General features: G+C 51.6%; 1 protein-coding gene across 3 annotated transcripts; it reads left to right on the plus strand.

Annotated features, from left to right (window-relative positions):
- Positions 1 to 593: 593 nt before the first annotated feature.
- Positions 594 to 21,805, plus strand: LOC124479975 (trinucleotide repeat-containing gene 6A protein-like). 3 transcript variants are annotated; one of them, XM_047038967.1, is made up of 23 exons: positions 594 to 746; positions 2,231 to 2,282; positions 4,773 to 4,883; positions 8,620 to 8,979; positions 9,248 to 9,295; positions 10,257 to 13,013; positions 14,622 to 14,861; positions 14,980 to 15,137; positions 15,295 to 15,372; positions 15,470 to 15,521; positions 15,709 to 15,836; positions 16,797 to 16,928; positions 17,052 to 17,186; positions 17,583 to 17,648; positions 17,767 to 17,938; positions 18,100 to 18,231; positions 18,313 to 18,486; positions 18,591 to 18,731; positions 18,931 to 19,038; positions 19,258 to 19,464; positions 19,593 to 19,663; positions 19,761 to 19,900; positions 20,373 to 21,805. In XM_047038967.1, the coding sequence occupies exons 5-23, from the start codon at positions 9,250 to 9,252 to the stop codon at positions 20,731 to 20,733; spliced, it is 5,298 nt and encodes a 1,765-aa protein (XP_046894923.1). In that variant the 5' UTR covers positions 594 to 746; positions 2,231 to 2,282; positions 4,773 to 4,883; positions 8,620 to 8,979; positions 9,248 to 9,249; the 3' UTR covers positions 20,734 to 21,805. The 3 variants fall into 3 exon arrangements, with proteins under 3 accessions (XP_046894923.1, XP_046894924.1, XP_046894925.1); XM_047038968.1 differs by lacking the exon at positions 8,620 to 8,979; XM_047038969.1 differs by lacking the exon at positions 4,773 to 4,883.
- The last annotated feature ends 1,089 nt before the right edge of the window (positions 21,806 to 22,894 follow it).

Below are 22,894 nucleotides of genomic sequence, written 5' to 3' on the forward strand. Positions count from 1 at the left end.
TGGCCTACTGCTTTGTTCCTGCATTGAAACGTTGGCAGATTCCTGGCCGAGTGCTCGACTGTGTTTATATTGTCCCACAGTTGTTTAGATGTCTCTTCTCCTGACCTGCCTGTCTGTCTGTGGTTGGTTGGTCCAGAGGTGTTTTGCTCCATGTGCTGGAACCCTTGTGTGTGCAATCCATCAATGCAACAAAGTATTGAGAGTAACCTAGGAGGTTAGAATACAGGTCAGATTACACACACACACACACAACTGTAATGTAGTACTACAATGTATATTTAATTTATATTTATTCACAGAGAATGGATAGGCTATATATTTAATTGTATTTATTTACATTTACTGTTTTATCATTGCAATATTGTGATACTTAAGACAAAGCCTACATTGGTTAACTTGTCAGTTAAACCTTTTTTTATTTCAGGTATTATGCAGACTATTATAAAACCAATCGTTTATTAACCAAATGCAGTTAGCCTACTTTTGAGCTCCTGTTCCAACTTCTACCATTTTGGGTCTGGCCCCATAGTTGGCACTGTCAGAGGAAGTGGTGAATTAGTTTCCTGCGCAGTTCCACAGAACACAGAGAGGAGGAGGGGTGTGCAAAGAAGGTTAGCCAGCGATTGAAGAAAATGGCGATCATGCAGGACGAATGCCTCCCTTCATAGATGCTGCAAATGCGTTGAATTTCTTTAGCCTTACAGCCGGCTTTCATTTCCACTCTGTTGCACTTTAAACTTTATGAGGTAAGACTCGTTTTTAGATGTCTTTTCTTAGCATTGAATGTTGCTTTTGTCAAGAATACGAGTTACGCAGCTAGCTGAGCGGGCGGTTGAGATGAGCTTTGGGTTGCGTAGTTTAGTTTGCCTGCTGAAATATGTTGGCCATTAAGCTAACGCGTACAGTACACTGCAACATCTAGCTAGTTATGAGTTGCACAGATAAAGAAACATGCAAATGGTAGTTTGTTCTCAATCGAATGCCATGAAATGGAAAGGTTTAAGAGTATATCCAGTATTTAATTTGACCGTGCAAATGACCCGGTCTGAAACTTAACTACCGTAGTACTACTGGTACTAGCTAGCTAACGAACCAAGCTATGCTATTGCCCCCTAAATCGTGACGCTAGCTAGTCTACGTTTTTTTTGCAGTATAGTTAATGTGACGTAAATGCTTGTTAAGTCCACCTATCACTATGCAGCTTTTATATATATGTAACCTATATATATAAAACACTACAATGTTAACTCTTAGGTAGATTAACGCTATGGTAAAATAATTTCAATTTTAATCTCCGCTGGCTTCCTACCAAACGGTGTCATTAATGTTGAGGGGAGAGTGCATTAGTGTCGCTAAGCGATGGTACAAATTTCCCCACTCATTATCTTTGGTTTTTCTGTTTGGTGGCAATGGATCTGAAACAGTCCAATTATTTGTTTCAAAATCATTCAAGGGTAAGGGAATGATCACCTTCATCGGTAGGCTAGCAGCGGTGCAGCCACGGTTGGCGTTCGGAGCTTGATCTCTTGTCAAGAGTCTTGACTCAAACCAGTACTTTTAGCATGCTAGCTAGCTAACAATTCAGGATTTGTGCACACTGGCAAGTTAACACCCTCTGTCGGTATGCTTGATATTTGTACTGCTAGCGATGATTTGACCTATCGTACAATTACTGAATTCTTACTTGTTCCGAGTACTGTATACAAGCATAGTCGAATATTGACAATTTTTTTTGTAATTTGCTTGCTACAGTAGGCTAGCTATATAATTCTCCACCCTTGCACAAATATCTGAACCGAGGCCATGTTAAGCTGCAAGCCTGTCAGCTGGCTGGATAGATAATGGCGACGAGGGAAGCGGACTTTGAAGCATATACCTTGAATTCTCACCTCTGACTAGCCTACCGTATGCATAAGTGCAAAGATAGAATTCCTCAGGAAAGAAACTGTACTAACCCTAGATATGGTACTAACTGCCTTCAGATTTGTTAGGGTGAGACCAAGTGGCTTTGTAGGCGAAGTAAACTCTTCAGCACAATTTGAAAGCATTGCAGCATTTACATTTATTTTCCATTCACCAGTCAATTGCTGTCACTTTTAGTACATATGGTTATTGATGTCGTCTTTAGGTTTGTTTCAAATCATTCTGCAACGTTCTAAACGATTCCAGATATCCATTGCGCAATGTTGTCAGTCCTTAAATATGATTGGAATTTTTCTTTCTTTTTTAGAGATTTGGAATTGGAAGCTGTTGCCACCAAAGAAACTGAAGAGTTAAAACAGGTAAGCCTAACTCCTTCCTCACTGCTTTCACCTCCATGAATGAACTATTGATCTGGCTTTTTCTATGGCATTTAGTGTTTGTTTGTGTGTGTGTGTGTGTGTGTGACACAGAGCGAGGGAGTGAAAGAGAGAGAAAAAAATGGTGTGGGCCTGTGTGTTTATGCCCTTCTGGCCTTTTCTATTTGGGGGGTGAGTGTGTATACTGGAGTCTGCAGGCAAAGCCGTACCAGGGCAGCTGCTGCTTGTGTAAGCACATGCAGTTCCGTTTGAATTGAAGAGCCCGGGCCCAGAGTGCTGAGTAAGCTGGGCCGTTTTAAAAACGCTAAATGAAAACCAGTGTCAAACTTTTTTTATTAGTGTTCTTTTTCAAGGGCTGTTTGTTTAGCTCATTGTATTTGTACAGTATTTCCTGAGACAAAAAGCACCCCCCTACCTGTCCACAGACACACCCTAAAATTAAAGTGTTATATAGCCTCTTTAGTGTGAAATGAGGCTCTCAATCATCCCCCAATAACTTTCCTCTGTCCCTTGTAGTAGTTAGTTTGTAGGATACGTACATGAATAATTTTCCGTTCAGCCTAGCAGTATTTGTTCTCTGTCATAATAGTCTATATAATCTGTCATAATGCAGCATAATCAGGTTGATTCTACTGCATTGTGTGGTTGATAGGCTTATTACTTGTCAAAATATTGGACATTTCTAGTCTATTCCTGATCTCAGCAGTGTGGTGATCATGTTTAGATTTTTTGGGGCACTGTACTTTCACTTTCAGTCAAGTCAATACTACGACGTGAAACATTCCCCGAGCTTGATGGTGATTAGTGAGATATGAGATCTTTCCACTTATACAATATTAATCACAACTTATTTCTGTAACACTGTGTTGGTGAAGTCAGTCATTCTTTCCATGTAGATGTGACCATTGCCCCCTGAGCACATAAAGTCACGCCTATGAAATACCAGAGAACTGGCTGGAAACAGAACATTCCAGTCATTTCCTCATCGAGTACTGCTTTAGAGTGTCACTAGCCATTGTTTAGGCTACTTGAATCTAGTCTGTAGCTTGGAGCCCTGACTCCCACAGTTTCCGGGATATTGGCTACCTTGTTTACACAATCGAGACAAGCAGAGCTATAGGCTACACGTCCACCACAGCTGCAAGAACAGCGCCGGGGGGAAAAAGGGGCAACATTAAACGGAATGATCAAGGCTATCATGGTACCTTCGGTTCAATTTAGCACCATCGTGTGAAAAAGAGACAAGCCCCCACCTCCCAAACACCCCCCCCCCCCCCCCACACACACACACAAGCTCCTGCCCCCTAGACCCGACCTCTCTTGTGTGGAGGTTGACTCCTAGTGTCTAGCCTGGTCCAGGTCGTCAGCTGTGTCGGCGGTGCTGATTGTTGGCCACTCATAAACAGATGCCTTGGCCTTTTGTGTGTGTTTGCTCTGGGAGGCCCTGGCTCTGTTGTTGAGCCGGCCATCTGCTGAAGCACTTCAGGCACCTAACCCTGGGGGAGGGGGCTGGTGGGAGGGGGAGGGGAGGCTGACTTCCCTTCCTAACAGCTCCTGGAGGGAGTGGAGGGTGGTGGGTGACGTTAAGTAGATGTTCTGTTGTGTTTTTTATCCTTTGGGAACCACCGACTTAGACGGGTCCCATGAGTCCTGGTGAGGAGAAGACGGCCCAACTGAAATTGAGTACGTCCTGCAAAAATCCTAGACAACTGTCAAGTTCTGTCACTCGATTTGTCCAGATATACTGGCATCAACCTTAAGGAAAACCGTTAAGGAACGAATGACGTATCCTCTATGGTGTCATCGTAGCCATTCTATCATGAGCGGGATTTGGTTCTGTTTTGCCCGTGAGATTTTGTGCTCGGTTGGAGGTGCTCATGATGGTTGGCGTGTACGGCCAACGTGACTTAACGTGAGCAACACTCGGGGCGACACGTCTGGCTGTGGGCTGTGATTTGGTGAGCGTCTCTAGTGGGAGAGCTCTTAGAGCGTGTGTGTGTGTGACCCACAGAAGTGGTTGTCTGTTTATAGGGTAGTAATTCAGGGCAGTAATCCTGTAAGGAGATTAGCAGCAGCTTTCTCCTGCTGTCTAATTGGCCTCCTTGCTGAGTTCATGTCACTGAACTTGACTGACCAGGAAATTATTGTGCTGACCACCTTCCAACCGGCGCTGACCAGACTTGTGGTGGCTGACCGGCCATGGGTCTGGGCCTTCTGACTGTTATCCTGCTCTGTTGATACGACTGTGCTTCCAATCTGGACCATTACAGCACTGGCCAGGGATTCAGTAGCTGCTCTCTGTATGTCACAACTTTCATCTGGGGCTGTGTTGAGACCATAGCTTTTAAGTGTTGTCCTGTGTTGTGGAAATCAATGACAGGGACTCACTGTTCTGAGTCCAGCTACCCCAGCAGAGTGCAGCCTCGGTAGGGTACACAGAGTAACACCTCCCCTTGATCTCACCTTCCACAGGGAACCCACCCACAGAACGAAGAACAGTGGATGGAAGAGAGAGAGTGAGAGAGAGAGAAGCGTAAGAGAGTGAAGAAGCAGAATAAAACAACATAGAAGACTGGTCAACAGGTAAGGAGCTCTCTATCCGAAGGGTCAAAGGCCAATCTCTTCCAATGCAAGGCCTACTTCTCAAACCACAAGGGTCCAGCCTTTTATAGGTTACGTCGCGTTCTTATGCCCGCCTCTGTTGTGACGTTGTGTCAGCGTGGTTGACAGTCTGCATGGTAGCCTAGCAGCCCTGAGTCCCCTTACTACAAGTAGCAGAGTAGTAGGCCAGTCAGTGGGTGACCTGAACTAAGCTGAGCAGCGTATCAGTGCCATGTTTCCACTCAGGTCTGCTGTGGACACGCTGATAGGCCAGCGCAAGTCTTTATCTGTGACCTTGTCTCCTCAGGCACCGTGCCAGGTTGGTTACTGTTTACTCCCCCTGGTGCGGCCAGGGAGCCCAGTAATATGATCCAAGCCGTGGTCTAGTAGTGAGAAGGGAGATTGGAGTCTTGGGAGAATCAGGTGTGCTGGTGCTGGAGTAAACACGTTTCTCTTTTTTAAGTTTCGAGGTCTGGGGTTCCAGTCTCTGCCTTTCCACTAGAAGGGGATTGTGGAGGGACACCCTGGCTGCTCTGAGACCAGCAGCTTGGGAACGAGGCTTATCTCATTCCCCCAGCTGGTCGGGGGGTCCTCTTCCTCTAGAACTCTGCTCTAATCAGACGAGAACCTGGGGAGACCTGCACGCACACAGACGACCACACGCCCTCTTATGGAGGCCCCGTAGCCTTGTCGGTCTGTGGAGCTTGTCCTTTCTGATGGGAGTGGTCATGGTGGGCCAGAGGGAGATGAGGGCATAAGAGCATCGTGTGATGGTGATGTTGAGCTAAGCCTGGCCCAGAGGAGTTGCCTGTTTCAGGAAGTCACCATGACTACAGTTGTCGTCCTTGATGACAACAACTGTTCAGAACCCTCTGGATTCCGAATGTCAGGAGAGTACCCATCACACTGAGATCATCACGTAGACCACCTCGCGTCGTGACGCACGTGTTTGTGCACCAGCGGTGTTTGCCGATGTCGTCCCGCCATCCAATGCGCTAGCTTGTTGGCTTTAGCTCAAGATGTTTTCTTGGCTGATGCAGCGCAGCCAAGAAAGGGTGAACGTGTTTCAGCAGGACCCACCAGTCCATTCCTCAACTAACAGCCCTGCTGCACTCTGCTTTCGACCAACAGGGAAGTCGATCCACTTGAGACCCAATAAAAGAAAAAGCTCTCTCCACCCAGTATAGTAGTTGCACTCCGCCCTTCATAGACTGTGTACATCTGCCAGCCTCAGAGAGCAGGGTGCACACTAACCATAGACTCTCTCCTGTTTGAGTCATCGTTTGAGGCTCGGTGAATCACAGTGGTTGTTTACATAAGTCTCCCTGGAAGGCAATTAAGTTGCGTGTACCTGTTCTATTCTGTTCACCGCCGTTCTCATCTCCTTCCTGCTCCTACTGTCCTGGGCAGTTTTTATAGTCTGCTGTTGGCCTGCCTGCAGGAGGAGGTCAACAGATATGGATTTTTGTTGCGCTAGCTGTCCTGGTTTTCGAGTTCAGTTTAGTACTCGTTCTCAGCGGCGCTCTCCTGAGTCGAGTCCCCCCCCCCCCCCCCCCCCCCCCCCCCAATATCAAGCCAGGATGCCGCCATGAGGGGGCCTACCTGCAAAGCGCCATAAACAGAAGCAGGCAGGCATGCGAGTGAGCTAGCTAGAGAGTGTAATCTGATAGGTTCAAAGTACCTTTTTTTTATACATCGCACCGGGAAATAACCTCATTATTTCTCGCATGTTAAGAGAAGCTCTAGCAGCATTCCTTTCAAGCCATCAGAAGTGACTGGCAGGTCAGGAACTTCCTTTTTCTCCACTCTTCCCGCCTATTGGCTCGTGTTCTCTCTCTCTCTCTCCCTCCCCCATTTCCCCCCGGTAGTCGCTTTACCTCTGCTTTGCCGTGCACCCTGCCCCCCTCCCTCGTTCCCTCTCTTCGTAAGATGACACCCTCTGTCTAAGAGGCAGTCCTTGAGGTTCTTATGAAAGCCTGACTGTGAGCAGGAACACACTGTACTCCTGTGTGCTGCACACACACACACACACCAGCTACTCTGTATTTGTTGTTGCACATCTCTTCCCCCTCTCTCTCTCAGGAATTTCCTCCTGTTCCTGACTGCGGGAGGTCGGGCCTGCCGTGTTTCCCGTATTCGACCTCCTCCGCTGACTGTCATAGTGCTTTCTTCATCTTTCTGTCTGTGCTTTTTCTGTCTACTATTGATATCCCGGGTTAATAGTTAGGCGATGTGTCCCTCCTCCTGCAGTCAGTTTAGTCCGGGCCTTTCCCTGTTCAAGTTCCAAACGAAGACCGTAGTCCGCAGTTGCCGTGCTAAGATGGTGTCCTTCTGTGCAGCGCTCTGAACAAGCTAGCTAGCACAGTTGCTATTTCAGCCAAGGGGTTATAAATAGGTTTTGTGCGGCTGTGAGCGGAGCTAATGTTGCTAACCTGCACAGAGAAAGGTCAAAACTCGCACACAAACAGAACCGCCACCTCACTCTAGAATGTTCTCTACGTTTTGGTTTCTCCTGGTTTCCTGCCGTTTAAAAAAATATTCAGAGAATTATCCTCCCGCAACACTTCACTGTTGTACTCGTTCTCTCTCTCCCTTTGCAGAGCAAGGCACAGGATGAAAACTGTAGTTTAAAGATAGATATTAAAGGGAGGTATAAAGAGAGCGACAGAAGTAGTTGCTGCTAGCACTGTTGTTTCTGCTTCAGTAAGTCTGGTCCTGTTCCTTCCTTGTCATTGTTGAAAGCGATTATATAGGCTTTTCCCCTGCTCTATTAAGCTGTATCTGTACTTTGTGATGTGATGGAAATAGGCTCAGTGCCTTGTAGAGACAGGACAAACAAGTGTTAATGAGGCAGTTTACAACTGCTACAATGGGATTGAGCACAACAATGGTAGGCTTACTAGGAGTGTGTGCCCTCCACTGCCAGTGCCCGACAGGCAGCCATTTTGAATGAGCATTGCGTTGTGGTTGTCGATGAACATGGGTGAATGAGTTCTCTCCTTGTTAAACCACAGCTCTCGCTTACTAGTTTACCAGGATGAGATTTATCCTCGCAGTTTTCGAATCCAAAAGCATTTCTCACACCAAATCGAACAGGCTTTATCTTTTGGGCTTATTTTCTTTGAGTAGACTTTTTCCTTAGAGGGTTTGTTGCCATGGAGAGTTACTGCCTGTCCAAAGCCTGTTATATTTATACATTTTATCCCCCTTCTGCAGCCCGGCCCATGGTTGCCCCAATACCCCCAAACCTCTGTCCCCTACACACCATAGTTACCCCAATACCCCTACACCCCACACACAGTGGAAGGAAGGGTAAAGAGGAGGAGAGAGAGAGGAATGCGAGTTTGTTTGGCTGTGTCCACCCACACCTGTGACAGTAATGTTTATCTGTGCTCTGCTTTGGGAAGGCAGCCATGTTAGCGTGCAGACACACACAGGGTATTCTGTTCCTCTGCTAGGGGAGTGGAATTACCAGACCCCTGCTTTCCATCTCACTCTGCTGAGGAAGATCGCTATCACGCCACGGATAGCCCTATTCTGTACTGCCTGCCGTGGCACGGAACAGGCGATCCTCACATTGATTTCATGTCTTGATTGGGTCATGCAAGTGTTGAGGACTTCCAACCAGACACATAGGCCTTTATTTTTTGAAATTCCTTTTAGCACATAACTAACTTCTGTTTTGTCTCCTTCTTCCTTCTCTTCTTCATCTCTTCAGTGCCAGAACATATCAAGTGTAGGCAAAGACCCGAACCTTGGCCTGACAGTCGAAACCACATCCCCCCCCCCCCCCCCCCCCCCCCCTCTATTAAACCCAGACGTACACACACACGCGCGCACACACCAAACACACACGTCCCAGCGTGCTCAGCAATGCCAACGGGGCTCCAGCCAGCTGCCAGCCTCTGTGCCCGCTCCGACAAGTCCCACTCCCTTTCTGCTGACCCCTGAGGGCCCTGACCCCTGACCTGTGACCTCTTGACTGTCGCCCTGGGAACCAGAGAGCAGCTGCCCTCCACACAGCCAGGGGGCGCTCTGAGGGCCAGCGAGGGAGCGCAGCAGCGTGCCTCTCTCACAGGTAGACACACACACACACACACAGCCTTTGCTGTTGGCGCTTTTGAATCACCAGACGCAGACCTAGACGAGACCAAAGCTACAGCTAGAATGCTCGACTTGATTCCTTCCCTCCTTATCTTGATCTGTCTGTATTCTCCTTTTGTATGGTTGCACCGTTTTGTCCCTGTACCCTTGACATCTTGCACCCTTCTCTGTAACCTCCCCCTTCCACCCCCCCGGTCTGTCTCTCTCTGCAGTGTGATGATCTGCCCTCTCTTGTTTCCTAGGCATGGCTCCCATTCGGGACTCGGTCAGCCACTCCCCTAACCAAACAGGTGACTACATGAATGTGTGCCCCCTCTTCCCTGGCCCCCCCCCCCCTGCTCATGGGCTATACACCATCAACGTTAGTCCTAAGGCTTCTCAGGGCTTAGCCTGTTGTCTTGCATCCTTTTTGTCTTCATACAAAATTCCTCGCGTTTGAGTGAACGGGTATTTTGCAGCGTTGGAATATTGTATGCTGGGATTTTGGGTTGTCTGTTTGTGTGCTTTTGTCAGTCCTCCCCAAAAATCCAGTCTGACCTTGGTGAAGATTTTTGTAGTCATGGCATGTCTGGGGTGGGGGTGGGGGTACAAGAGTGGCAGAGTGGGAATGATGGAGCAAAGAATTGGCAGCCAGTACAGAAAAACATCCTGGGAGAATTGGCAGCCATCTTGTGTGTGTGTGTGCGCATGCATGAGGGGGGGATGAAGGTTTTAAAACGCTCTCAATCACAGGGCAGAGCTGTTTAGCTGGCCAGAGAAAAGGGCCCATCTCTTATGCCTTACGACCAGGAATCAGGAAGTGGTTCAGTATGATGAGGATGCTGTTGTCGGGAAATTAGCCAGGAAGACCCAACAAGACAAATGAGCTAGCAGACACTCCTCTCCTGCCCTTCTCTCTGAGCTCCCGCTCGGCCGTCCCTCCCCCATCTCCTTTATGTCCCCCCCCCCCCCCCTCCCGTCCCAATCCTTTGGCAGGCAGTTAGATCACGCTGCGGAAACAAAATGGTGGCAGCTGTGTCTGGGTCGGGGGCCGGCTGGCGAGACTGGGAGGGTGGGGAGACAGACATATGCAGCATTGATATAGCAACAAACTTTTCCCCCACAAAATGTATGTCTAAGCAATGAGATGCTGTTTAGTCTAGTAAATGTACTATATGCATTCATATTGTATTGCTTCACTGCTTGAAGAAAACCATACGCTACCGATATTGACTCCCTGCCCCACACTTTGTCTTTGCTTTCCGTCCCCAGGTTTAGATCACCCAGGTCTGGATTCGCAGTATGAAAATTCTCCCTGGAGCTCTAGTTCTCCGTGCAGCGACAGCAACAGTAACTGGGGGAAGGTTCTAGTGGACGGCTGCAGCGACAAGACCTCCCCCGTCTGGCCCTCCATCTCCGGCCCCGCCTCCGGATCCGGCTCTGGCAGCGACCCAGAGCTCGCCTCAGAATGCATGGATGCCGATTCCGCCTCTAGCTCGGGCTCAGAGAAAAACCTCGCCATGATGGCTTCCTCCTCCGCCGCCACCACCGTCAACGGAGACAGCAACGGGAACCGACAGATGGTCGTTGGAAACGGCGGCAGCAGCAACGGCTCCCACCACTCCTTGGCCGGCGCCGGCAGCAATAAAGGGGACGTGACGGGCCCCTGGGGCCTCCCCAACGGCACGACGCTAAGCACAGGCCCCAACACAGACGGCTCGGCAGGGAAGATGGCCGCCGACGGTGGCCACGGCAACAAGCTCAACAGCGCTTGGGGCCCCCCGGGCCCCTGCGTCAATCACGGTGCCTGGCCCGGAATGCAGAGCAGTGGGCTCAACGGTGGCGGTGTCCAGCGTGCTCCAGACACCCAGGGTTTGAACGCTAAGCTAGGCCTGCAGGCTCCCCTGGGCTGGGGGGGCATGGCCGACAGCCTGGAAGAGCCCGACGGCAATGGTACAAACAAGGTGTTGGGCAGCAGCAACAGTGGTCAGCCCCCTAACCTTAACACTGAAATGAATGGACCAAATAACACTACTACTACTAACACCATGACCTCTAGTTTACCAAACTCTACTGGTTCGGTGCAGATGAGCGAGCCCGGCTCAGGCCTCGGCTCCTGGGGCGGCGGAGGTGGCGGCGGGGGACCCCCTGGCCTCCCCAACGGCGCCGCCGTTTCCCAGCACTCCCACGGCGAGGGGGCTTTCGGTACGCCCTGGGGGGGCTCGAGCTACCCCGGAGACAAGGGCTCCAACGGAGACACTGTGAACCCCCACCCCTCCCTCCAACAGGCTGCCTCCCCCCAGCCCCCCTCTTCCACCTCCGCTGCTGCTGCTTATAAAAGTAATAATAACAACAACGCTGGGCCCGGCCCTCGCTGGGACTCCAGCCCCACTAACCCCCCCACACAGAATCAGTCCTGGGGGGGCACCTCCACCCCTGCCCCAGGGAACGGGATGGGTCCCCCCGCGGCGGGCCTCCCTCGCCCCTGGGGGAGCAGCGCCTCGTCGTCCTCGTCCTCCTCCTCCTCTTCCTCCTCCAATACTAAGGCCTCGAATGGAGAGTGGAGCGCCCCGCCGCCCGGCACCAATCAGCATTCCAGCGAGATCGGCGGCCGCAAGGGGGGCACCAACGGCTGGAAGAGCCTCGAGGACGACGCCCTGGCCATGGGTCCAGGCGGCGTGCAGGGCCCACAGAGCGCGGTCGGAGGCTGGGGCCGATCTGGTGGCAGCGAGGGGAGCGGCGAGAGCTCCGGAGGCCGCAGCTCCGACAGGGACGGCCAGCGCCCCCGCCGCAGAGCCCCGCCCGCCGGGCCCACCGGGCCCGCCGCCGTTCAGCCCGCCGTCGCCCGCGGCGACGTGGACCCCCGCGTCCTTTCCAACACCGGCTGGGGTCAAACCCCCGTGCGCCAGAACACCTCTTGGGACGTGAAGCCTGCTCCGGTACCCGCTCCCAGGATGGAGGAGCGGAAGCCCAGTAATGGAGGCCCTGGTTGGGGCTCGGCTGGCCAGTCGGTCCCCTCCCAGCCCAGCAACTCAGGGGGTTGGGGAGATGGGCCTGGAGGTCCAGGCAAAGACTCACCAGGGTCTGGCTGGGGGGAACAGAAAACCTCAGCAGGCTGGGGAGATGGCAAAGCCCCTGGGACCTGGGAAGATGGCCCGAGCTACAACAAGAGCAATAACACCTGGGGAAACAACAACAAGGAAGACAGGTCAAACACCTGGACCAATGCTCCCAAGCCCAAGCAGGACTGGGGTGCCCCCTCTGGCGGGGAGGGCTGGGGTGGAAATGGAGGCCCAAGAGGAGGAGGAGGAGGGGGAGGGGGAGGGGGAGGGGGTGGCAACAATCACTGGGAACCCCAGAAGAGTGCAGGTTCTGGAGGCTGGGACGGTGACAGCGACCGCTCAGGGACCGGATGGGGCGAGCAGGCCAGGCCCAACAACAACTGGGGCGGCAGCGGAGGGTCCAACAACCCTGACCAGGGCAACGCTCCCAACTCGGGGTCTGGCTGGGGGGAACCCGCAAAACCCGTCTCCCAGAATCACCAGGGGTGGGGGGAGCCCTCCATGAAGCAGCCCAACCACACAACGCAGAACTGGGGAGACGCCCCCAAACCCTGCCCTTCCAACGAATGGGGAAAAGGTCCTGATTGCAACCCAGGCCCGATGTCGAGAGGCCCCCCAGGGCCCCAGACCACCAACCCTGCCTCTATCAAGCCAGCTGGCTGGGTGGGCGGGCCCGTCCCTCCCTCCCAGAAGGAGGAGTCTACAGGGTGGGAGGAACCATCCCCCGAGGCAATCCGACGCAGGATGGAGATCGACGACGGCACTGCGGCCTGGGGAGACCCCAACAAGTACAGCGGAGGAGCCGTCAACATGTGGAACAAGAACAACCCATCGGAGCAGGGGGGCATGAGTATGAACACCCCCCCCCAGCCCCAGCCCCAGCCTCAGCCTCAGCCCCACCCCCAACCCATGCAGCCCCCGCCTCCCCAGAACATCATGACTGGCAAGGACAAGAACTGCAGCCCTAGTAAGTAGACTTTAACATACGCACAGACTCAGCTCAAAATTTATGGGCTGGTATAGGCAAACATTTGCTCGTTATGTGAAGGGTATTGGCCAAACTTGCTCAGTTTAAATTTAATTTTGTCACTTCTTGAGCAAGGTCAGATTCTGTAACCTAACGTGACATGTTTACACAATGCTGCTGGTACATTCTCTTGCACAACAATGTAAACACACTCGCTCACATACAGACGTTTTCTCATCTCCCCTCGTGTGTGTGTGTGTGTGTGTGTGTGTTGAGGGCTTTTTGTAAAATGCAGGTTGAGTCATCCTTCTGGAATGTTCTGAACATCGATTTTCTCTCTCTGTGCTGCTAGTGCAAGTGCGGGCAGAAACACAGGCTTTTGTCTCTCCTGAAAGGGAGAGAGTTCCAGAGAGGCGAGAGAGAAAGAGAGAGAGAGAAAGACAGATGGACAGGCAGACAGACGTGGAGAGTTCCAGAGAAAAAGTGTGTGTGTGCGCGCGATTGTGAGAGAAAGGGGCAGGGAGAACCAGGGCCAGCCCTCCAGCGCATGTCCCCAGTGGTAAGCTATAGAGATGTTGTCAGAGGCCCGCATTACTGAACTCTCCCCGCCAGTCAGATGAGATTTACAGTTACATTTTGAAGCACAGTGGAATAGCGGTAGGCTCCAGCATGGACATCAGACATCTTTTTAAAAAGTGCGAAGACTTTGAATCCAAGTTATAGCTATTTGGAGACTAGAAAGTGAGAACAAACATCCCAGTCTGGGCCCTCGGTTGTTCGGGGAGGATATTGGGGGGACAGGTTTGTTAAAGTGATACTGGGGAAAGGGGGGGGGGGGGTGTAGGTCACATGTCTGACAGGAGAGAGGATGGAGAGCCAGGATCAAGGCTATTTATACTGGGAGGTATCTCTGGCATGTTCCTTACGTCACCAGATGGAGAAAGTGTAAAGGACTGGGTGGTCGGCTGAAAGCAGAGCCCTAGACATCACACACACACACACCCCTTACTCTGAATAAACAAAGCTTACATAAGCTTCATGGTTAGACAAGGTTCCCCAGGGCTCCGATCAGGGCTCACTCCGACCAGCCAATCCCAGAGCAGGAGCAGTTCCTCTGAACTTGTCAATGTTGAGCTGAAACATAAGCTGTCAATGACAGCTGCTTCCAAACAGTTTCTACGCGAAACCACCATCTAGGCGACAACTTTAAATGATTGTCGTGTTGAGTCTGTCCCTCTTCGGCCGAGTGGAGAAACAGCCGGGGTCCGGTGGTGTCTCTGGTGTGTGTGTGGGACAAGTAGTCTTGGACGAGCAGGGACCTGCTGGCAGATTCCCCACATGTAGTCTTCCTTCCTCTTCTAAGCTAGCAGCAAGAGAACATGTGTTGCGTCTCAATGGTGCTCTGTCAGGGTCCGCGCAGGATGGGACTGTTCTAACCTCCTGCATCTGACCCAGGGAGGGCAGGAGAAATCTGCTCCACTTGTTTGTCCACACACATGACCGCGATGGTTTTCTGTACATTGTCGATTTTTAACGTTTGTTATTTGATCAGCGTATATGAGTGCGTCGTAAGTGAATGTGTGTCTCCTTCACTCTCTTCCCTTCCAGGCTGGGCTGAACCATACGGAGGGCCCCAGAAGGGGGAGTCCTCGTGGGGAGAGCCGGCCGGCCCTCCAGTGTCTGTGGACAACGGTACATCGGCCTGGGGCAAGCCCATGGATACCTCCTCCACCTGGGAGGAGCCGGGCTCTGGCTCTGGGAGAGACAGGGAGAGGGACAGAGACAGGGAGAGCTCAAACACCTGGGGAGGAAGCTCCGGGCCTGGGTCACACAACCAGCACAAGCCTGGTGGGTATTCTGGAGCACATGTACACATTTATGGCTGGAAGTCATTGGAGGGGGGGGAAGCATCATACATGTGTAGTTTTCCGCTGTGTTCTGACTCTGCCGTGTGTCTGTGTCCCAGGAGGAGTGAAGCCTATGGAGCGCTGGCACGGGGAGGAGGTGTCCATGGGGGGGGGTTGGGAGCCTGAGGAGGAGGTGGAGATCGGCATGTGGAGCCCCCCCAACCAGGACAACAGGGAGCAGAACAGCTGGAACTACATGAAGAAGGTTCCTCCCAAGGTCAGCTTCCGATGCCCCCGCCCCCCCCCCCCCCCCCCCTCTGATTGTGGTCCACCAATGAGACGTGTCGTTGAGTTGCCGGCTTGTTTGTGGTTGGTTGAGGTTTGGTGTGGACCCTCTGTCATATTCACTGGTGGTTTTTCGGTGCGTGTTCCAGATGAACAAACCCGTGAGCAAGCAGGAGGACACCTGGATGAATCCGTTCGTCAAACAGTTTAACAACATGAACTTCTCTGTGAGTGTCGCACACACAAACACATCCGTACTCGAATACACTCGGGTCGAAAAAACTGGTGTTGACGTGTTTGTTTGTTTTCTTTTCTCGTCCGCAGAGAGACTCCCCTGAGGACTCCATGAAGAGCAATAAGATGGAGATGGGTGGAGGTGAGGCCAGAATAGACTGTCACCTTGAACTCAACAGCACCATTGCATAGCTAGAACCACAACAACAACCTTCCAAACACTGTGGGGCTATCCCCAGGCTGGAGGAACGGTAGCGGCGTCTCTGGAAAGCTGGGGGGGGGGAGGAGTGTCTGGCTGTAATACGGCGTGTGTTGTGTGCCCCTCGCAGGGATGATGTCAGACAAGCGCATGGACGGGAGCATGGGCGAGTACAACGGCGTGATCGGCAAGACCCCCGGCTCTCGCCACCAGATCCACAAGGAGGCGTCCATGGAGCGCAGCCCCTACTACGACAAGGTACGGCCACGCTGGTGTTCCTGCTGCAGCACGGTTCTGTGTGGGTGGGTGGGGGGATGGTTTCTGGCTCTGCGTTGCCCCCAAGTGGTGGCAGAGTGTACCGCATGATGCAGGCTACTGAGCGTCGTCACGCTGAAGGGAATGGGCATTGTTTTAATTGCGTGACGAGCAGTGTTTCAGAGCCATGGGTTTGCCCGTTTTGTAATTGGTTCCCGTCGCGCCGCTAGCCAGTTATTACATTACATTTAGTCATTTAGCAGGCGCTCTAATCCAGAGCGACTTGCAGTAAGTGCAGGGACAATTGCCCGAGGCAAGTACGGTGAAGTGCCTTGCCCAAGGACACAACGTCATTTTGGCACGGCCGGGAATCGAACGGGCAACCTTTAGATTACTAGCCTGATTCCCTAACCGCTCAGCCAACTGACTCCCTGTTATACTTGAAGTGCCCTGCCTTAGCACAGGGGTTTGGCTTTACTGCGTCGAGCTGCCGCTTTTCCCTGCTGCTTTACTTTAATACTGCTCTTCCTTTCATCCCTCTCTTCCTACCTCCCTGTCCGGCCATCTTTTCCTCCTCCTGCCTTGTCTGTTCTTCTGCCTGCCGCTCTGCCTCCTGTCCCTCTGTGCTTGCCGTCCGGCCTGGCTTTGCCTCCGCAGCTCTCCCTGTCCCCTGCTGCTTACGATAGCTCCGCTTCCGACGAGCTCTCCTCCAATCAAAGCATGAGCTTTTCCCCTACCAACACTGCTCAGCCTATCCCCTGTCACGGCTCCGTGCAGGCTCACTCTAGCTCTGGGGCTGGTAGGCAGGTGAGTGGCTGTGAAACACTGATGTGTCTGTGTGTGTCTGTGCTCCCTTGTAAGCGGCAGCAAATGTACTTTTTTTGTAGCTTTCTTTCACAGACGGACCAGAGGTCTGTAAATGTGACATTAACGTATGTGTGTGTGTCTGTGCCGTGTTTTCAGAATGTAAACCCCATGTTCGGTGGCAGTACTGCAGCACAAGGCCGAAACGGCCCCCAGCCCCCGGCCCAGTCCCTCAACTCAGCCCAGCCCAACCTCCGCAACCAAGTGCCTCCACCAATCCTGCCCTCTCAGGTAAGACACTCGCACGCAGAACCCACTGGCATTGCCTATGCTGCTTGATTAAACACATCGAATGCTCTCCATTGTTTCCATATACTTATTTTATTTTCCCCTCCCCCTTCCTCCTCTGTCTAGGTCCCTCCATCTCTTTTGAAGTACCCCAACAGTAACGGCCTGAACCCCCTGTTTGGGCCGCAGCAGGTGGCTGTTCTCAACCAACTGTCCCAGTTAAACCAGCTGTCTCAGCTCAACCAGATCCAGCAGTTACAGGTTGGCTTCCCTTTTGACATCTCATGGTTATTGGTGAGGCCTTCTCGTGATGCCAGAGACTGGACACTGACCCCGTCTTTCACCCCGTGTCCCCCTCCCTTTTTTCTCTCTCTCTCTCTCTCTCTCTCTCTCTCTCTCTCTCTCTCTCTCTCTCGCTCTCTCTCGCTCTCTCTCGCTCTCTCTCGCTCTCTCTCGCTCTCTCTCGCTCTCTCTCGCTCTCTCTCGCTCTCTCTCGCTCTCGCTCTCGCTCTCGCTCTCGCTCTCGCTCTCGCTCTCGCTCTCGCTCTCGCTCTCGCTCTCGCTCTCGCTCTCGCTCTCGCCCTCGCCCTCGCCCTCGCCCTCGCTCTCGCTCTCTCCTCCTTTCTTTCTTTCTTTGTGCCCATCTCTCCTCTCCAGCGCCTCCTCCTCCAGCAGCAACAGAAAGCCCAAAGGCCCATGCCTGTGGGACGCCAGCAGGACCAGGTAAGAGGCCCTCTCTCTTCCCCCACACTCTTGTGTGTGTGTCTCTCTCTCTCATGGAGGATCGTCTGTATTTGGGCCCTCCGTTTCCCCTCTAACCCCTCCCTGTCCCCCCTCGCAGAGTCGTCAGTCTATGATGCAGCCCCCGAGGCACCTCGACCCCTCCCTGCTGAAACAGGCCCCCCTCTCCCACCAGCCCCTCAAACTCTACATGGACAACTACATCCCCCAGAACCTCCCAGAGCTTCAGAAGGACCCGGGCTCCATGAACTCCTTCTCCAACTTCCCTTTAGGTAGGCGTCCATTGTTGCCCGAAGAGAAAAAGTGTTCTTCCTGGGCTGTCGAGTCTCGTCTCTAAGCTGGACGTCCTCGTTGTTTGATTTCAAAGACGTACCACAGTGAAACGCCATCCAACTTTATTCATCGTCCTCTCCCCCTTTTCTTGCTCATCCAGGCTCGAACTCTAACATGAATGTAAACATGGACATGGGCGGTGTGGGGTACAAGGAGCCTCAGTCCCGTCTGAAGAAGTGGACAGCCATGGACATGTCTGTCAACTCTCCTCTGGACCAGAACAGCAAACCTGGTCAGTCTAAAGAGCTTTTCATATGTAAGTGTATATGCGTGTTGGGCATTGTGTGTGACGCGCGTCTGTCTCCGTCTCCAGGTGCTATGTCGTCTGGGCTGCGTCTGGAGGACTCTCCCTTTGGTCCGTATGACTTCCTGTCTACTGGCCCTTCCCCCCTCAGCCCTCCCGGCCAATCAATGGGCTCAGTGGGCGACGGCTGGCCACCCCGTGCCAAATCCCCTCACGGAAACACCAATGTCACCTGGCCCCCAGGTACACACACACACACTTTGTCATCCGTTCCTCATTAACAGACACACACACACACCGTTACGCAGGGACACGCCCTAACGAGCCCTCGTCTGGTGTGTTCCCAGAGTTCCGTCCTGGCGAGCCCTGGAAAGGTTACCCCAACATTGACCCTGAGACTGACCCCTTCGTGACCCCTGGCAGCGTCATCAACAACCTCTCCATCAACACCGTCCGAGACGTCGACCACCTCAGGGACAGGAACAATGGTTAGACACACACACACGTCACCGAAATGTCTGATGGGATACGTATCGTGAAGTGATCCACATTTCATTCCAGCAATAATGCGCACACACACACGTTTAAAGAGACATAAATGCACATGAAAGTCAACCACGTGCATTCACAAATCCATGTTTATTGCGTGAAGTTCTAGCTGACCCTGTGTGTGCGTGTCTTTCCCAGGGCCACCCTCATCACTGAACACCACGATGCCTTCTAACAGTGCCTGGTCATCCATTCGTGCCTCCAGCCACAGCGGTTCCCTCACCAGTACAGCACAAAGCACTTCAGGTATGTTCCTCTCCATGGGCCTCTGAGCGCGGGAGCTTCGAGGGGCGGGGGGGGATGGGTGCAGGTAGCACTTGGGTTAGATTGTGGGACTCATTTCTTTCCTTCTCTTTCTCGCCCCCTTGCTCTCTCACCCCTCTCTCCCTTACCCGACTCCACTGCCTCCCCTTTCTCTGTCCCCTTCTCTCTCTCTCTCTCTCTCCCTTATCTTCCCCTCTCCAGCCAGAAACAATGAGTCCAAGTGGTCTCCCGGAGGTTCTGTGTCCAACTCCTCGCTGGCCCATGAGCTGTGGAAGGTCCCTCTGCCCCACAAGGGTCTGTCTGCCCCCTCCCGGCCTCCTCCCGGCCTGACCGGACAGAAGCCCTCCTCATGGGACAACGCCCCCCTGCGCATGGCTGGCTGGGGCTCCGACTCCAGATACACCCCCGGTAAGAGACCGAGCCTGTGGGGGTGAATGTGTGTGGGGGGTGAATGTGTGTGGGGGGTGAATGTGTGTGGGTGCGAGTGTTGGAGCTGTTGCTCCTGTGGTGAGTAACCTGGCTCTCCTCTCCCTCAGGGTCCAGTTGGGGGGACAGCAGCAGCTCAGGGAGAACTAATTGGCTCGTTCTCAAGAATCTCACGCCTCAGGTAGGTCCTCCCTGTCTGTGTCACACACCCCGTCATCCCATTACTGACAGCTCCAGCCGTCCTGTTTGACCCGTGCCCCCTTCTCCCCCCCTCCCAGATTGATGGCTCCACCCTGAGGACCCTGTGTATGCAGCACGGTCCTCTGATCACATTCCACCTCAACCTGCCCCATGGCAACGCTGTCGTCTGCTATAGCTCCAAGGAGGAGGCTGCCAAGGCGCAGAAAAGTCTGCATATGTGAGTGTTTATGTGTGTGTGTGGGCCTGCACCTCGTGTGTGTGTGTGTGTGTGGGGGGCTCCGATAGACAGATAGATGTGGATGGATAGATGGATGGATGGATAGGTAGATAGATAGATGGATGGATAGGTGGATAGATGGATGGATAGGTAGATAGATGGATGGATAGGTGGATAGATGGATGGATAGGTAGATAGGTGGATGGATAGGTAGATAAATGTAGGTAGATGGATGGATAGATGTAGGTAGATATATATAGATTTATATCTATATCTATCGGAGCCCCAGCCAGCCATGCGCAGGGGGGCATTGTGTATATATATACACACACACTCTGACAATCATCTTCATAGTATATCAATGGATTTTCTCACACACCAAATTGTATAATACTCAACACTCCTTTTTCAGTAAACTATTCCCCTTTTATCTTTCTCACCTCATACACTTTCTCCCCCTCTTTGTCCACAGGTGCGTTTTAGGGAACACTACTATTCTGGCTGAGTTTGCAAGTGAAGATGAAATCAACCGTTTCTTTGCACAAGGTCAGTCTTTGGCTGCTGCATCCCCAGGCTGGCAGGCTATTGGCTCCTCACAGAGCCGCATGGGCGGCGCCATGGAGGGGTCACACCCTTTCTCAAGCCGTGTGCCTGAGCCCAGCCAGTGGAATAGCAGCGACATCCACAGCTCCTCCCTTTGGGGTGGGCCTAACTATTCCACTAGCCTATGGGGGAACCCTAGTGGCAGCGAGGGTGGGAGGATCAGCAGTCCCTCTCCAATCAGCTCCTTCCTCCCCGTTGATCACCTGACAGGGGGTGGGGACTCCATGTGAATCACCTGTCACTCAAGCAAGGGGGACCCCTCAGAGTCAGAAGAGAATCATAATCACAAGAGAAAGTTTCACTCAAAGACAAACAAACAAAAAAAGATGTAGAAAAACGCAATGGCACTAGTTGGACTCTTTCTCACTTACAGATATACAGCGGGGTTTCCCCTGTGGAAAATAAGTTACGTTTCTCTCTGCACATATGTCCACTTTGTTTTAGCCCAAAAACATATCAGTTGGAATACTTGAATCACGCAGGCCAATTCTATAATGTGAAAGGATAGATATACGCTTCCACTTAGTGCTCTTTCAGACCGAAAAAAAAACTTCAATCGAGCTCATTAATGTTTATTCATCATGTTTATTTGAATTCCAATTCTTTTATTTTTATTATTTTGCATTTGTTTGCTGACAATGTTGGAGTTTGAGCTTTTTTAACTTTGCACTGAATGTGGTTTTTCTCAGTATATATAATCTGCAATATAGAGGGAGCAGCCAGTTTTCCAGTGTAGCTGTTTACTCATGGAGGTCCTTACTGTGTGTGTGTACTTGAATGAGTGTTAGTGTGACTGAGTGTGTGTGTGCGCGCGCTCCTCTCTGCCTTGGCACGCCTACCTTACCGCGGTGTCGTGGAGATCAAGATCAACAGATAGTTATTAAAGAAAAAATGCTGACTTAGGATTATCTGATGATATTAAAGTGACATTAAAAGTATTGCACCAATTTTGTGTTTTAAAACTAAAGAACGTGAGCTCTGCAGTGCAAAGAACTGTAGCCGCAGCTGGGACTAGCAAGCCCCTCCCACCAGCCATGGGGGCGGGGACTAGCAAGCCCCTCCCACCAGCCATGGGGGCGGGGACTAGTAGGCCCCTCCCATCAGCCATGGGGGGCGGGGACAAGCAGGCCCCTCCCACCAGCCGTGGGCAGGGGGGGATCAGCACTTTCAGAATAGGCTTTCAATGTTGTTTTGGAGGTGCCACACTGCAACCTCTTGTTTACAAGACTTAGGAGGGGAAACGTGTGTTCATTCTTCCATCATTTTAAAACAAAAACAAAAAGGAAAAAATATACAAAAAAAGTTTAAAATGCTGTTCAAAAAATCATACAAAAAAATTATAAATACTGAAAAAAAACACACAAAAAAATGTGTTGAGGATGAAGACGATGCTTTGTATCTCTGGGAATTCGGATCAGTGTTTTGGCCATGGCGTTGGTTGTTTGACCTATTCCTCTCGTCTGCTAAATAACCAGCAGTGGTTCTCAGGAAATCAAGCCAGTTTTCCCCCCCTTGTAGATAGATTCTCCTCGTAGGAAGAAAAATCCAACTTTTAGCACTGAAAACTACTTATAGGTCTGTAAGTTTTTCTCTGCCAAATAACTGCTTTAAGCTGGAGAAGCTCGACACACTGCTGTCCAATATGCTGTCTTCTACTGGTGGTCTGGGGCTGGAGGTGGGTGGCAGAATCAGAATGCTCCCTCACTCCTCTCCTTTTCTCCGCTCCACTGGTGTGATCAGTGAGAGTAGTTTGTGACTGACTGTCAGTGGAAATGTCCTGTCAGACTGTAACCAAGAAAAAGCTGAATCTATGCATACTGTAGCCACTCACAAGGCCTACAGAGGGGCTTTTTCTGTCCATGTCACAAGTCAAATGTTTTAAATGTTTCAATAATTAATTAATGCGAAAATATACCTTGTTTTGAATTACTCATTGCCACAGATGGTGTTGGAAAAAAAAGGAAAGAAAAAAAAAAACTTTTTTTGGTGATGATAATATATTAACAGTGCAAAAGTCGTCCACATTTCATTGCCTTGATTCTAATTGTGTCCGAAGATGCAACAAGTCAAGTGGCTTTTACCTGTTTACAACTAGAATATGATTGTATTGTGTACTGTTTGGTTTGTGCTGATCTGAAGTTCCTGACCTGACAATGAATACGTCTGTGTGTTAGGCTGCTCCACACCGGCAGGTGTGTGTGTGTCTGTGTGTGTGTGTGCGTTTGTTTGTTTCACTGCAGGGGTCGGGTGGGTCGTTCCTGGTGACTCAGCGAGGAGGGGGAGGGATAGTGTGGGTGGGTGGAGGAAAGGTCTGCAGGGGTGAATGTAATCCATCGGTGGTAGTTGAAAATACACCCATTTGAATAATGTACATAGATTTACCGACTATTT

The sequence above is a fragment of the Hypomesus transpacificus genome, chromosome 17 (genome assembly GCF_021917145.1).
Source record: "Hypomesus transpacificus isolate Combined female chromosome 17, fHypTra1, whole genome shotgun sequence".
NCBI classification, from domain to species: Eukaryota; Metazoa; Chordata; class Actinopteri; order Osmeriformes; family Osmeridae; genus Hypomesus; species Hypomesus transpacificus.

Excerpts from the sequence above, each read along its gene's own strand:
- LOC124479975 (XM_047038967.1), top strand. The coding sequence starts at position 9,250 with ATGGCTCCCATTCGGGACTCGGTCAGCCACTCCCCTAACCAAACAG. Across the intron at positions 9,296-10,256 it reads CCACTCCCCTAACCAAACAG|GTTTAGATCACCCAGGTCTG; the intron begins GTGACTACATGA and ends TTCCGTCCCCAG. Across the intron at positions 15,837-16,796 it reads GCAGCCCCTACTACGACAAG|AATGTAAACCCCATGTTCGG; the intron begins GTACGGCCACGC and ends CCGTGTTTTCAG.